At 44.0% G+C, this 14,005-nt stretch overlaps 1 protein-coding gene across 2 annotated transcripts in view; it reads right to left on the bottom strand.

Moving 5' to 3' along the window:
• UBASH3B (ubiquitin associated and SH3 domain containing B) overlaps nt 1-13,214 on the bottom strand; it is a 185,631-nt gene extending 172,417 nt beyond the window's left edge. Inside the window, exon 1 of one of the 2 annotated variants that reach the window (XM_044669647.1) lies at nt 13,025-13,214. In XM_044669647.1, coding sequence (XP_044525582.1) covers nt 13,025-13,214 — 190 coding nt within the window. Of the gene's footprint in view, nt 1-7,215; nt 7,356-13,024 lie in introns of those variants that run through there. The other variant, XM_044669648.1, reaches the window with a different exon arrangement.
• Nucleotides 13,215-14,005: the final 791 nt, after the last annotated feature.

Raw genomic sequence — 14,005 nt, 5'->3', positions numbered from 1 at the left:
AACTCCATTGGAGTCTAATCAGAAGGAGACAACCATATGGTACCCCTTCAAATTCCCAACCAAAGCTATTTATTACCATCAGCAAAAGAATGAGTGCATTGGCTTAGCTCTGCTGTTGCTTACCCAGAGGCCTGGGCTTTTGAAAGGGTTGCAAGTCCGTCCTACATTCCACAGTGCCATCTAAGGAAGAAAAAAAAAAGACCTAGGAATCTGGTCTTAAGCCCTGAAAAAAGTAAGCTGCCAGATTTTAAGAGGAGCCAAGATTTTGGATACCTGTCATCAATCCTTACCCTTCTCTGAACAGAAGAGTCAAAGGAAAAGCACTGAAGCCTCTTCTTCATGGGCTCCAATGAATGAAGCACCAAGAGTAAAAAAATGTCCATTTAGAAGTAGGAGGGAAGGAGTACCTGGAAAAACCCTGTTACTTCCATGCTCACACTATTCAGACTAAGGATAGAGGCTGCCAAAGAAACTGATTATCACAGGCATAGAATTTTGAAGTTTATAAAGCATTTTACATGATCTGTGTTGATCTTCACAACCACTCTGTAGGTTAAATACTCACTATGGCTATTATTATCATTTCCTCTTTATAGATGAGAAAACTGTGACTCACAGGGTTTACGTGACTTGCTAGCTACTACAGGATCCTAGCTTTAGGACCAGAAGGAACCTTCAAGTTTTCTTGTCCATCCAAACCTTTCTCCTTATACTTTTGGCTAGCTTTCTGCCAAGGTGCTATGCTCTGCAATCCCTAGAACAGGTCCCCTACCTGCCACTCTGAGGTGGCACTTTTCTAATTGATTGAAGTTCATCTTATCTAGCCTTCCTCAAGTCTACCACAATGCACTTGGGCCACCTTCCAACCATGCCCTGGGCATACTACATCCTCACCTTCCACCTCTAGCCATAGGTATAGTATTCTAATCAAGACTACCATTCCTGGAAAAGGCATGTCATCCACTATCCTATGATTCCTCTCATTATACCTGTGACTCCCCAAAGACCTCCTTCCTGTAGATGTGTTGTATTCCACAGTCCACTTTTGTGGGGATAAAGGATTAGAAACAAAATAGATGCCCATCAATTTGGAAACAACTAAATAAGTTGTAGTACATGAATATCATTGTGCAGGAAAAAATCGATGCGATGAATACTGAGAAATGTGGGAAGACTGATATGAACTGATACAAAGTGAAGAAAGCAGGACCAAGAAACATATAATAACTACAAGGTAAATGGGAAAAACAATCACAAAAACAATCAAAACTAAATGCTGTGAAAATATGACTAAGATTTATTTGTCCTTTCTTCTCATGAGAAAGCATCTCCACTTCTTTGCAGAGATATGAGCTATGGACATAGAATACTGTACACGACAGATTTTTTCAATAAGTTGTTCAGTCTTGCTGAAATGCACTTCCTCCTCTTTTTTTAATAAGAGGAGAGGAGAAACAGGAAAACAAAAAGTAACAATAAAAAATTTTAATAACAAAAAAAGGAATATAAACTTCCTATGGGGAAAATTTAGCCTGCTTTTTGTATTGACAGTATGATGACTGATTGTGCTTAATAAGTGCTTTTCATTCATTCATTTAGTTAAATGCCATCATTTTACAAATAAAGAAATGGAGACTCAGAGAAATGAAATAAATTGCTCATGGTCAGATATCTACTAAGTGCCAGAGGCAAAATATGAACCTAGGTTTTCCTAACTCTCAGCTGACTGATTCATCCACGATATTAATCCCCATCCCCATGGTGACCCAAAGCAGAATAAAATATATTTAGGAAATGTTTAGTATAATAAATTAAAATGCAATACCGCCTAGATAATGTTAATTTGTGGTTTTCTATGCCATTGCGCTACTAGCAGGGATACATTTCTATTTGAGTTGGACACCACTGCATTTCATCATGCTACCTAAGAGCTACTACCATTGTGATGGTAGCAATACTAGCAAGTCTAGTATCATGCAGGAGATGTCCTCAGAGGTCACAAAACTAATGTAGAAGGGCCTGAATTGATCACTTCATCCAAGCCCTCTACTTTAAAAGTGAAGAAATGGAGGCACAGTGTACTTGTTCATTGTCAAGTAGGTAGAAAGTAGCAGAAGCAGGATTAGAACCTAGGCTGTATGACTTCATTTCTAGTGCTCTCACCAAGGTCGTGGGTTGCTGTTATTTCTCCATACAGTGGGCTTTCTGAGTTAATATTGTTTTTGTCATTTTCATGGCTTTCTTGGCAAAGACACTGGAGTGGTTTGCCATTTTCTCCCCCTCCCCCCAGTTAATTTTACAGATGAGGAAACTGAGGCAAACAGGTGACCTTTCATGACTTGCCCAGAATCACACAGCTCGTGTCTGAGGCCAGATTTGAACAAGGGTCTTCCTGAATGCAGGCTGGGCCCTCTGGCCACCTCATAAACTCGAAGAATATCAGAACTAAAAGGATCCTTAGAGATGACCTCATTCATCAAAAAACTCTGTTTTAGAGTCTTGGGATGCTTCTGTTTAGAAGGTACCCACAACCTCCACTCCTATGTTAGCTGCATTGCAACAGCTGAAAATGAGATGCTTTCAGAGGAACCAGCAGGGTGTCCCACAGGCTGTTTGGGAAAACAAACATACTGGATGATGCGAATCTGCACGTTCCAGGGCCCAAAATGTCAAGGATCCAATGTTGTACCCCTGGGTTATCTGTGTGGTGAATGTCAAAAATGGCAGGCATGGTAAAGATTTCTGGGTAAAAAGTTTGTGAATATGTGCAGTGTGGGCTCAGAACTATAGAAATAACTTTAGGACTAATCATTAATGATAATACTATAGGTACTAGATATCCTACACTACAGTGCAACTGGATATGATCATTCCTTGGATCTGCAAGAAACACTCTTCTCAATTCCTGTTTCAGATATCCATTTGGTTTTATCATTATGCAGTGAGGCATATCAGATGCAGCCTACGGCAAGCGAAGGCTGGTGCAAACGCTTTCTCCTTTTGCCAGTCCAGGAGTGCCTGCATGGAGGTCCCCCCATTCCAATTAGAATGGGGAAATGAGGAATATTCGATGAATTTAGGAGATTTAAGCAGCCCTCTTGTTATCAAGCCCTATCTTCTAACCTAGACTATCACTTTCTAATATTAATTGCCATTATTAATAAAATGAATCATTGCTGGCATAGTTTGCAAAATGCTTTCACATACACAATCTCTTGTTTGATGCTCATAACCTAGCCCAGCATTGGCAAAGACATGGGGGGGGGCCAGAGCTGGCACTCGGGGAGCTGCTCCATTACCACCCCAGCGACCAAGGACATTTTTTGCATGCTCCACCCCTCTGTCCTGCCACCCAATGCAAGCACTTTCTCCCTCAGCTCTCTCTGGTGAGGCAGGGGCTCGCCAACAGCTTGAGTTTGCCCTCTGGGCACTCGAACTGGAACTGGTCTGCCAGGGCTGATCTAGCCTTTGCCATCCCCATTTTATAGGACAGGGGTGCTGAGAGGTTTCAGCCTGGTAGAAAAGAAAGATGATTGGCCTCAGAATTAGAAAATGTGGTGTCAAACCCTAGTTTTACTACTTACTACCTGTGTGACCTTGGGTAAGTCACTTCCCTTCCTCTGGGTCTCAATTTTCTCAAATGTATGAGAAGCCTGGACTAAATGAGTTGATGTCTAAGGGTCCTCTCCAACTCTAAAACCTATGATCCAATGAGACCTGACCGAAGTCACAATCAGTTTCTGGTAGAACCTACGTCTCCCATACATTTCCCACCCCAAGTTTTCCTCGATAAACTATACTCCGTCATTACTAAACAAATAATCAAAAATGAGTCATTTACTGTTTACAAAAAATTTTCTGACTAGCTTTGTATCTTACAACAGCCTTGAAGCTGGGATCTGAGTCAGAATCTACATCATAGACACCCAAGGATGGGCCGGTCAGTCAGTGCTTGTCTGAGACACTTAGTTAGCTACAGCAAACAGGTGTCCCAGGAGGGAGTAGGACCAGGCTGCTCCCATATGACCACTCCATTCCAGATGGGGTGGGAAGGGGGCTCATGTTCTGCAGGCTCTAAAATCAAGACTCCTATTTTCCAAAGCAAGCCAGCTTCTACAAACTATAGTCTCTGACTAAAATGAGCAAATTATCAAATTTCCTTTCCTCCTTACATTCATAAGAGCTACAAACTAATGATGCCTAATTAAAGGCTGTTATCTTATTCTTTTCTCAAAGGGCTCCCCAGTTAACACCCCCTTCCTTCTTGGGGGGGGGAGGGGAAAGGAGGCAAAAGACATATATGGAAGAAGGAAAGGGGGAGGGCACAGTGGTGGCCCTTGGAAACTACCTACTGATCCAGTAGTATGAAAACTTGTGTAGCTTGCTTCAAAGAAGTTGTCAAATGAGCTTCCCAACCTCCTGCTTCACCCCTCAATCATTCCTCAGGCTTCCACTTAGAAGTTCCTCATGCTATGGAAAAAACCTGGTATGGTCCAGAGGAGAGAGCTGGAAATAAATACAGCCTAAGGCTACCCTCCTCTCTAGCACTCTTATCCCTCTGTTTTGTTTTGGCCAAGCACTCCACTGATTAATTAATCTTCCCTCTGAGTAAGAGTTGAACACAACTCAGGTGAAAGAGGTTAAGTGACTTTTGCAGGAGTGCAGGGTGAGAATGGGATTCAGGCCTTCTGCTTCTCTGTCCTGGCCACCACCCTTTTACTGTTCCCTCACTGCTTCCCAGGCATCTGAGTCCTCTACAATTGAGCACATTTACAACCTCAAAAGGGGAAGAAAAGAAGAGAAGGGCTCCCAGTTACTGTTTCCCCAAATAAGAAATCTATTGAAACGATCAAAGTTCAGGCATAAATCTTTCCTTTTTGTTAACAACAGTAAACTACAAAAAAATGGAAATTAACATGTGGTAAGTTGCCAACACCAGGCAATCATTCTATTATGCAGTTTTGCTTAACTTTTTTTTTTTAATGAAAAAGTACTAGAGTGGGGAGTGTTTCATGGGTAGTGGCTGATGTACAAAATAAAATGTTAATTTTATTTTAAAAGGAACCTATTAGAGTGGAGATGATAAACTCTTTGAGGTCATATACTATTATATTGCCCCAATGAACTCCAAATACGCAATGTGTAGTGGGAGCTTACCATGTGTTAGATTTATTCTTTCAAGGAATATTTCACTCACCCCTTGAGGCAGTTTTAGATTTTATATCTCCATCTCCCAGAAAGTCTGAGTCCCTCTCCTTGCCTTGAATTCTCATTGTAGTCCTTTGTCTCCTCCCTCTCCCTTTTCAGACTACTTCTTCTCCCCTCCTAAAATAATGTTCCAAGAACTAGGAAGGAAAGTGATGCTTGAGTGGTCCTCTGTTACTAGGTCACCCTTACAGGTCATCAAGTTAGGTAGTGACTCATGGGACTCCACCCAGCTATCCCAACACTTTGCAGGGGGTATTGATTATCTCCCCCAAACCAATGCTATTTTCCCTGAGTCTAGAGTGGAGGGAGGAGAACAAAGCTGACCCTAACATTAAGATGATAAGTGCATTAGGCCTGAGGTCCAGTGACATTTCTTTCAACTTATATTTGTGCTAGAAGCATGATGTCACCCCTGTCCTCAAGCACTGGCTACTGCCTGCATTTTTGGAAGCCCAGATCCCAGAATTTTGCCTAAACTGGAAAAGCTGTGTGGAAGAACTATATTCCTTATTTTCTCCTGAATCCTGATTTAATGCAATACTAGTGAATACCACCTATCATTCCCTTTGCACATACAGACAGACCCATCTCTCACGCAGAAAGGAAAATAAGACCCACTAATAAATTGTACTGGGGGCTCTGTACCACCACTTGTTCCCAGGAGTAGTTAACCCTAGACTAAGTCTGAAAGTCGCCCAAGTTAAATAAGAGGAAAACAGATAAAGTTCAAGCAAGCCCGTTCTCTAAAGGTTATTCCTCCCCTAACCCCACCCCAACTCTTTTCAAACTCTTTGGATTACTATGATCCACAACGAGACACCAAACTTCCAAAAATATAGGCAAAATTAGTCAAGAGATTGAGGAAGGGAAACATCACCATCACATAGGTAGGTCTATAAAAAGAATGGGAAGTCAGTTTATCATCAACCTGACTTTCCAGATAAAAGTTTTTCCTAATCTCTCTTCTCTGCTGATGTCATTTTACAGAGCTACAGTGCTGGACAGCCAGGCTAGGAATTAGACAGAATAAATGACAGCAATCCCAATAAAACAGGGATGGTGTTTCTGACTTTACTCCTTTGCAGGCCACTTCTGTGTCCCCTAGGACTATGTCCCCACAAACTTGACATGGGTTCGATCAGGCAGCTCCCCCTACATCCTCCTGCTGGTCAACCAGGCCTCCCTGCAATAGGCATCAAGGACCTCCAACCCTGCCCCTATTCCCACCATGGGCGTGGGTTAGTAAGTAAAAAGATAAAGATGGAGAAGAGAAGCTTTCCACCCAGAGAGCCCCCTCCGATTTCACCCACCATCTCCCAAGGAGGGAAATAACATCCCTCAGATCTCCAGGTGGAAAACCATCTTATTCTAGCTACTCTATCAATGAATATGCAGCAACACCCACACTCCAGCTCCTCCTACTCCAAGGGGAAACCAACATCCGGAGCTGGGAAACCACTGCAGTGGGGGGGTGACGGCAGCGTCCCTATGGTCTGCAGTCCCCTCCGTCTCTCCCCCGCAGCCCTGGGATGCAGTGAGGAATCCAGAGGGGTTCATCCCTTGGACCCTGTGAACACCTCCAGGCAGCCTGTGGCACTGACTCTGCCACAGGGATACCAGGAACGACCTAAGCCAATCTGCTCACTGCCGCCAGCCAGCGGGGATGCTGGCAGAAAAAAATCCTCCTCGACCCCGAAAGAATCAAAGGGCACAACACATACACACACACATACACGTACACACGCGCCTTCTCTCTTTGCCTGGGGTAAAGGGCATTCGGTCCTCCCCATCCCACCTCCAGCAGCATCCCTCTCCGCCCTGTCTCGCCAGCAGCGCAGCAGGTAATGGATCACAGCGAGGGCCGGCGTCGGAGAAGTCATACCCAGCTGAGGAGGCGAGGGGAGCCTGCGGCCGAGGAGAAAGGCAGAGGAGACGGCAGGGGAGGATGCCGGGAGGGAAAGAAAGATGTAGGGCAGGATAGGAGGGATGCGAGTGCGTTTAACTCACGCTCGGGCTTTGGGGAATCCCATGGAGAGGAGGACCTCGAGGGCCGACCCATGCTTGATGGTGCCGGGACGATGCTGCTGCCGGTTCCTCCGGGGAATGACTTTGCTGTAGAGCTCCTCTCGCGCAGCCATGCCGGGTGGGCTGGGGCTGCTGCCGCCGCCGAGCCGAGCCGAGCCGAGCCGGGAACCACGGCGGGCTCAGCGTGCAGTCATGGCCCGGGAGGAGACGCCGCTGAAGCCGCGGCGCGGGCGGGTGGAGGGGAGGAGGCGGCGCGGCGGGCGGCTCGATGGCGAGGGCCCGGCCGGCGGCGGCGCTGCCCGACTAAGCTCAGACCAGTCGGCTCCGACGGCTTCCTGGTGGAGGCGGCCCGCGGAGGAGCGGCGGCTCAGCGCTCGACCAGACGCAGCTGCAAGGCTCGGGTCCCCGAGCGCCTCCGAACCCCGTAGGCGCCGGCTGCCAGGAGCGCGGCCGTCCTCCGCCCCCTGCCTCCGTTCCTCGCAGGCCGGGAATTTGCAATGAGTAATTTTTGAATGGATCAAAAAGGGAAAAGGAGCTCGAGTGGGCCGGCCTCGCCTGCCCCGTGTCAGCGGCCCCGCCCCTCTCTTAAAGTGGTAGTGCCAGCGCCTTGCTGTGTGCTAGCGGGGCTCGGGTCCCTTTGACATACCGGAGAGGGGACCTTACTGGCTAGGGTCGGATTATGGGCGTTTGTTCCCGAAAATCTCCACCCGCCCGGAAGCCCTAATTTGTTTTTACATCATCACAATCCTGGCATCTGACACAGGGTCAACAGTTTCTTAAATGCTAGATGCGGCTAATAACGAGGCTGCTGATTGTGATGGCTCAGTACCCCCAGGCAGTCAGACCCAGAGAAATAGGTATGGCTGTAGACAGAACCTACATAAAACTACAGTGTAGCTGTGACCATTAGAAACAAAGTTATCATCTGTCCTTTCTGCGTTGTACTGAAGTAACAAACTGTTTTTTCCTCTTTTTAGTAATAATAATAATAATGCAACTGCAGACATTTAGATAAGCCCTTTAAGGTTTGCAAAGTGTTTAAATGCCTGATCTCATTTGACCCTCATAACATCTGGGGAAAAGGTGCTCTTACCTGAGGCTTGCCCGGGGTCACACAACTAGTAATAACAATGCTAATAGCAATAGCTAACATTTATATACTACCTGCTTTGTGCCAGATGCTGTGCTAAGCTAAATGTTTTGCAATTATTATCTCATATGATTTTCATAACCACCCTGGGAGGTAGATATTATTATCCCCATTTTTACATATGAGGAAACTGAGGCAAACAGAGATCAAATGACTTGTCCAAGGTCACACAACTAGTAATAATCATCTACCTAGTTCCTACTATGTGCCAGACACTGTGCTAAGCAAAATATTTTACAGTTATTATCCCGTTTGATTTTCATAACAACTTTGGGAGGTAGGAATTCTTATTATCTGCATTTAACAGATGAGGAAACTGGGGTAAACAGAGGCCAAGTGACTTTCGAGGATGACACAGCTAGTAAGTGTCAGAGGCATGATTTGAACTAATAACACATTTTTCTGATGCTCTAAGGTCTACAGAACAATTTCTTCCTAACAGCCCTGTGAGATAGGCAATGGAAATATTATAAATCCCATTTTACAGATTAGGAGACTGAAGCATTAAGAGGTAATGTTACTTTTCCATGGTCACTCAGTATTCAAATACAGGTCACCTAACTTAAGGACCAGCAATCTTTTCATTAGGTGCCATTGTCTCCTTCTAATCTTCCTAAAATAGACTGCACTTTTTGATTTATAGGCAAACAGATTTTGGCTCAATGTGAAAATAAACTTTCTAAACATCACAACTATTAACCATGGATGGAGCTGCCTGTTGAAATAGTGAGCATTCAGTCACTTTAAGAATTCAAGCAGAGGTTAAACCATCTTTTTCAGGAAGACTATAGTGATTTCTGCAGTGAACAGAAAGCAGGATGGTGTGGTCTCTTCTAACTGTTTTGTTTGTTTTTTAAGCACTATTGTAGGGCAAATAGCCCTAGCACTCAAGTTAGGTGGTTGTCCCATCTTTGCTACTCATTAACTTTGCACAAAGCTATTTCCCTTCCCAGGGCCTCAGTTTCCTTTTTCTATAAAATGAGAGGGTAGGATTAGTTGATCTCTAAAGTTCTATCTTACTCTAACATTCTAGGAGTCTATAATTATATTTCCAGGGCATCAGGAGGAAGTCTCCTCCTCCACCCCAACTTATTGGATGAAACTTAAAATTTCTTTACCAGGGAACAAAAGCATCTCTTTCCATAATGAGAGAAAGGACTCAATATATAAGAAATCCTGAGTGAGTTGACTTAAATGCACACAAAGATGCAGGTGACTGATATGAAATTCTGGAAAATAGGAGAGAAGAGGTCTGAGCTTCTGAGAGAAGGGAAGAGAGCAGTATAAAACAGGAAATGTCTCACAAAGAGAACTATAGCCTAGGAAGACAAACTTGATACTTCACACTTTTACCTAAGGCTATGTATGATTTGTGTTTCAATATAGCTATATAACTTGATTTTTAGGGTTTTGTCCCCAGAGACACTTTCCTCTGAACGCTAATACAGATGAGGAGGTGACAACCTGCTGACAAAGGTTGTGCCTAAAGACTGCCGGTTCTGGTGGGTCCTTTCCAAGCTGGAAAGGTCTGGAGTTTGCCCTCCATGACAGTGTATTTTGTCTGAGAACCAGCCCAAGTGAATTCAGAGGGGCTTATCACTTGGTGGTATCAGGGTGATGAATTTTTCAGACTTGAAAACTTTTTCAAGACCATCAACCAAGTCACAAGAGGAGTTGCAATCTGTGTAGGCGATAGGACCATCCACAAGGATGAATCAGTCACTGATCCTTGAAGTAAATTCCAGGGAAAAATATGTAGCTTGGTTTTCTTAGCAGGGAGTTAATTTTCTAAAGTCTTTGAATGTGAAAGAGATGACTGAGTACAGAACAAGTCTGAAATTCAATGAAAGAGATTGTTCATAGTTTAGGGGAAGTTCACATGCATTTGCTTCCAATCACCGGGTAGGTTTTGAGGGGCTCTTTCAAACAGTACTTTTGGCAACTTGAGGGGTTTCTCAGTGGTCTCTGACAAAGTAGAGGGACCAGTCAGACCCGGGGTCCTGGGAGTCTGGTAATGTTTTTTATTAAAACAACAACAAAAAAAAAACTCTTATTTTCTGTCTTAAAGTCAATACTGTGTATTGGTTCCAAGGTGGAAGAATAGTAAAGGGTAGGGAATGGTAAAGTGACTTGCCCAGGGTCACACAGTTAGGAGGTGTCTGAAGCCAGATGAAGTTTCCTGATCTAGGAATTTCATATACCAAGAAAACCGCAGGTCCAGACCCTATCCCATATTTCCCTAATCATTATGGAATCATAGAATGTCACCTTTTGAAAGGACCTCAGAGACTTTATAGGCCCATCTGTGTAAGACCCTAACAAGAGGTCATCCAGTCTCTACCTAGAGACTTCTAGTGATGAGGAATCCAGTCTTTGCCAATACAACCCACTTCATTTTTGTATGGCTCAAATTAATTGACGGTTTGTCTTTCTATGGACAATTCTAAATTCTTTCCCCTACAACTTCTACCTATTTTTCTTAGTTCTGTCCTCTGAGAACCAACAAAATAAATCCAAATCTCTTCTTATTTGACAGGCTTTCAGATACTAATGATCCATGTTACATCCCTCTCCCCAGCCCTCCACCCTAGTTCTGTTCTCTACACTGAACATCCCAGGTGTCTGAGATCCTTGAGGAGCATGATTTTCATTCCCCACACTATTTTATTTCAAGTTGCTCTGCTCTGGACCGAGTCCAGCTTTGCCAAGCACACACATATGCACACACACGCACACACACACACACACACACACACAAAACACAGAGGGGGGAGAGACACAGAGACACAGACAGAGAGACAGACAAAGAGACAGAGACAGAGAGAAAGGGAGAGAGAGGGAGAGACAGAGAGAGAGAGACAGAGACAGGGAGAAAGGGAGAGAGAGGGAGAGACACACAGAGAGAGAGAGACAGCGACAGAGAGAGAGAGGAAGAGAGAGAGAGAGAGAGAGAGAGAGAGAGAGAGAGAGAGAGAGAGAGAGAGAGAGAGAGAGAGAGAGGGAGAGAGGGAGAGAATGAGTTTGATGGCAGAGGACAGCAGAACTGGTTCCAATCTCATTTTACACAATATGCTCTCTCGTAATTGCTTGCCTCAAGGTCCTATTTCCCCTCAAAACAGCATGGTTTACAATGGACTAAGTCTAACTACATTACTGACTTGCTACCTGTTCCTGGGAAGCTACTGGGCCTCTGTTGTTCCTAGTTTTTCCCCTTGTCTATAAAATGATGATTAATACCTTTTATTCCTTTTGAGAACACAGGAGAATACATATCATTGGGCAACTAGATGATGAAGTAAATAAAGCACTGGGCCTAAAGTCAGGAAAACTTGAGTTCATATCCAGCTTCAGACTTTCATGACTATATCACCCTGTATGAGTCATTTAACTTCTGTCTACCTCAGTTTGGTCAACAGTAAAGTCCTATGTAATTGAAACGACAAAGAACAAAATAGGGATTGTAATAGAGCTCATGGATTTATTGTGAGTTAAACAGATAATTATAAAGCATTTAACACAATGCCTGGCACCTAGTAAGCACTAAATAAATGTTAGCTATTATGACTTTTGCAAATCGATGAATCAAAGAATTGCCAAACCAAGAAGCGACATTAAAAATGATCTAGTCCAGCTGCCTTGTTTTATAAATTAAAAAAAATGGGATTGAGAGAGGGGAAATGAATTGTTTTCTAGTAAAAAAAAATTTCTAGTTAAAAAAAAAAAGCAGGAGAGACATTGGTTTGAATCTTAGCCTTGGCATTTACTAGCCAAGGGACTTTGGGCACATCACTTAATTTCTCTGAACCTCAGTGACCTCAACTGACAGATGGTGCCAACACCTCTAGTGCCTACTGATTAAAATCACCCGTGTCTATATAGTATACTTATACACATACATGTATACATATATAGATATTTTTGCATTCATATTTCTGTCTGTAAGCCTTTATGTGTGTCTATATATTCATATGTACCCATACTCCACCTCTACAGATATAATAATAGACAGCATTCATATAGCACTTGAAAGTTTTTTGCCAAGAACTTTACAAATATCATCTCACGTCTCCTCACAGCACCCCTGGGAAGTAGGTGTCCCCTGGCTCCTGGGACTGTGCCTTTCTACTGCCTCCCAAGTGGAAATCTTGCTCTTTTCAGGGATGCTCTAAGAACTTCCCCTTCCCCTTCCCACCCCCCGCCCCCACCCAGTTTTTTCTATCTGTGGCACTTGTTTGTATTGAGAACTGCTGCTATTTGTTCTTCATTGTTCTGGGTGTCTATGCAATTAAGATGCATTGTGCCTTAATTGCATTGACTTCTTGGAGCCAGGAGAAGCCTTATAAATGCCCCCATTGTTATAATACCGAGGAGGAAGAGAGAGAGTCTTTCATCCTACAGTATATCTTCGAGGGGGCTGGGAATTGCCCAGGCACCAGAGGTCTTAATGATGTGGCTGACAGCCGCATCAACATTGGGCTCCTGGCCCCGACTCACACGGAGAGGATGGCAAGTTGTCATGTTCTGTTGAATCAACAAGCCATGTCAAAAATCCAGCCTGCTCCACAAAGTCCCCTTTGTTTGAGTGCACGATGACTGGGCTCAGGCACGGTTAACTCCTTCCCTGTCACCCCAGCCACTTACTTGAAAGCCGTTCTGGAATGTCCATCGGGAGGCAGGAAATGCCTGGATAGAAGGAATACTGCCGGAGAGCAGCAGACACATGGGATTCCAGATGCTGGTCCTGGCTCCTTCCCCTCCTCCAAGTGCTACCCCCTGGGCAAAGGTCAGGAAGTGACTCGAACAGGAATGGGGCAGTCACATCTGCAGACATTCTCCTCTCCTCCTTACAGTACAGATGTTGAAAGCAATATGGTGTCATGGGAAAACACTGGACTCAGAAGATTTAGGTTCTAAATCAGATTTAGCCATTTATTAGCTGGGTGATGATGGCATGTCTCTGGCCTGGAGACTCCTTATCAGTAGAATGGGCACAATGATGCTCATGCTCTTTGCCTCCCAAATTTGTTATGAGGAAAGTGCTTTGTACATATTAAACCTCTAAATAAATGTGAATGTGAGTTATTATTATTCTCCATCCAGACCAGATGGCTGGGGTGTTGGCTCTGGCAAAGACAGCCAGTTTGAAAAGCAGTCGGAAAAATTCTATAGGGACTTTATATGAGAATCTTCATTACCAGAAGATACTAGGAGGATGTGGTAAGAGGGGAGAAAGGGGGAGAAAACAGGAATTCATAATACAAACATTTATTTATTAGAATTGCAGAATTTTAGAGATGAGAGATTTTTCCCTTATAAGTGGTCACTCAACATCTCATTGAAGATTCCTTGTTGAGGGGGGGAGGGGGCAGATCCATTATCTCTGGAGGCATCCTATTCTCCTTTCAGACAAATTTGGTGTTTTTTTTTTAATATAACTTTTACTCATATTTCTGCTCTCCAAAACCAAGCAGAACAAGCCCCATCCCCTTTCCACAAGATAGCTCATCAAATTCTGGAAGGGAACTATTCAGGCTGTTTGGTGCAGTAGAAATCATATTAGGGATGTGGAAAAGTGGGGACACTAATACATTGTTGGTGGAACTGTGAACTGATCCAACCATT

This window comes from Gracilinanus agilis, chromosome 3 (genome assembly GCF_016433145.1).
Source record: "Gracilinanus agilis isolate LMUSP501 chromosome 3, AgileGrace, whole genome shotgun sequence".
NCBI lineage: Eukaryota > Metazoa > Chordata > Mammalia > Didelphimorphia > Didelphidae > Gracilinanus > Gracilinanus agilis.
Note: the sequence above shows the minus strand (reverse complement) of the source record. Positions and strands in the feature narration are given on the sequence as shown.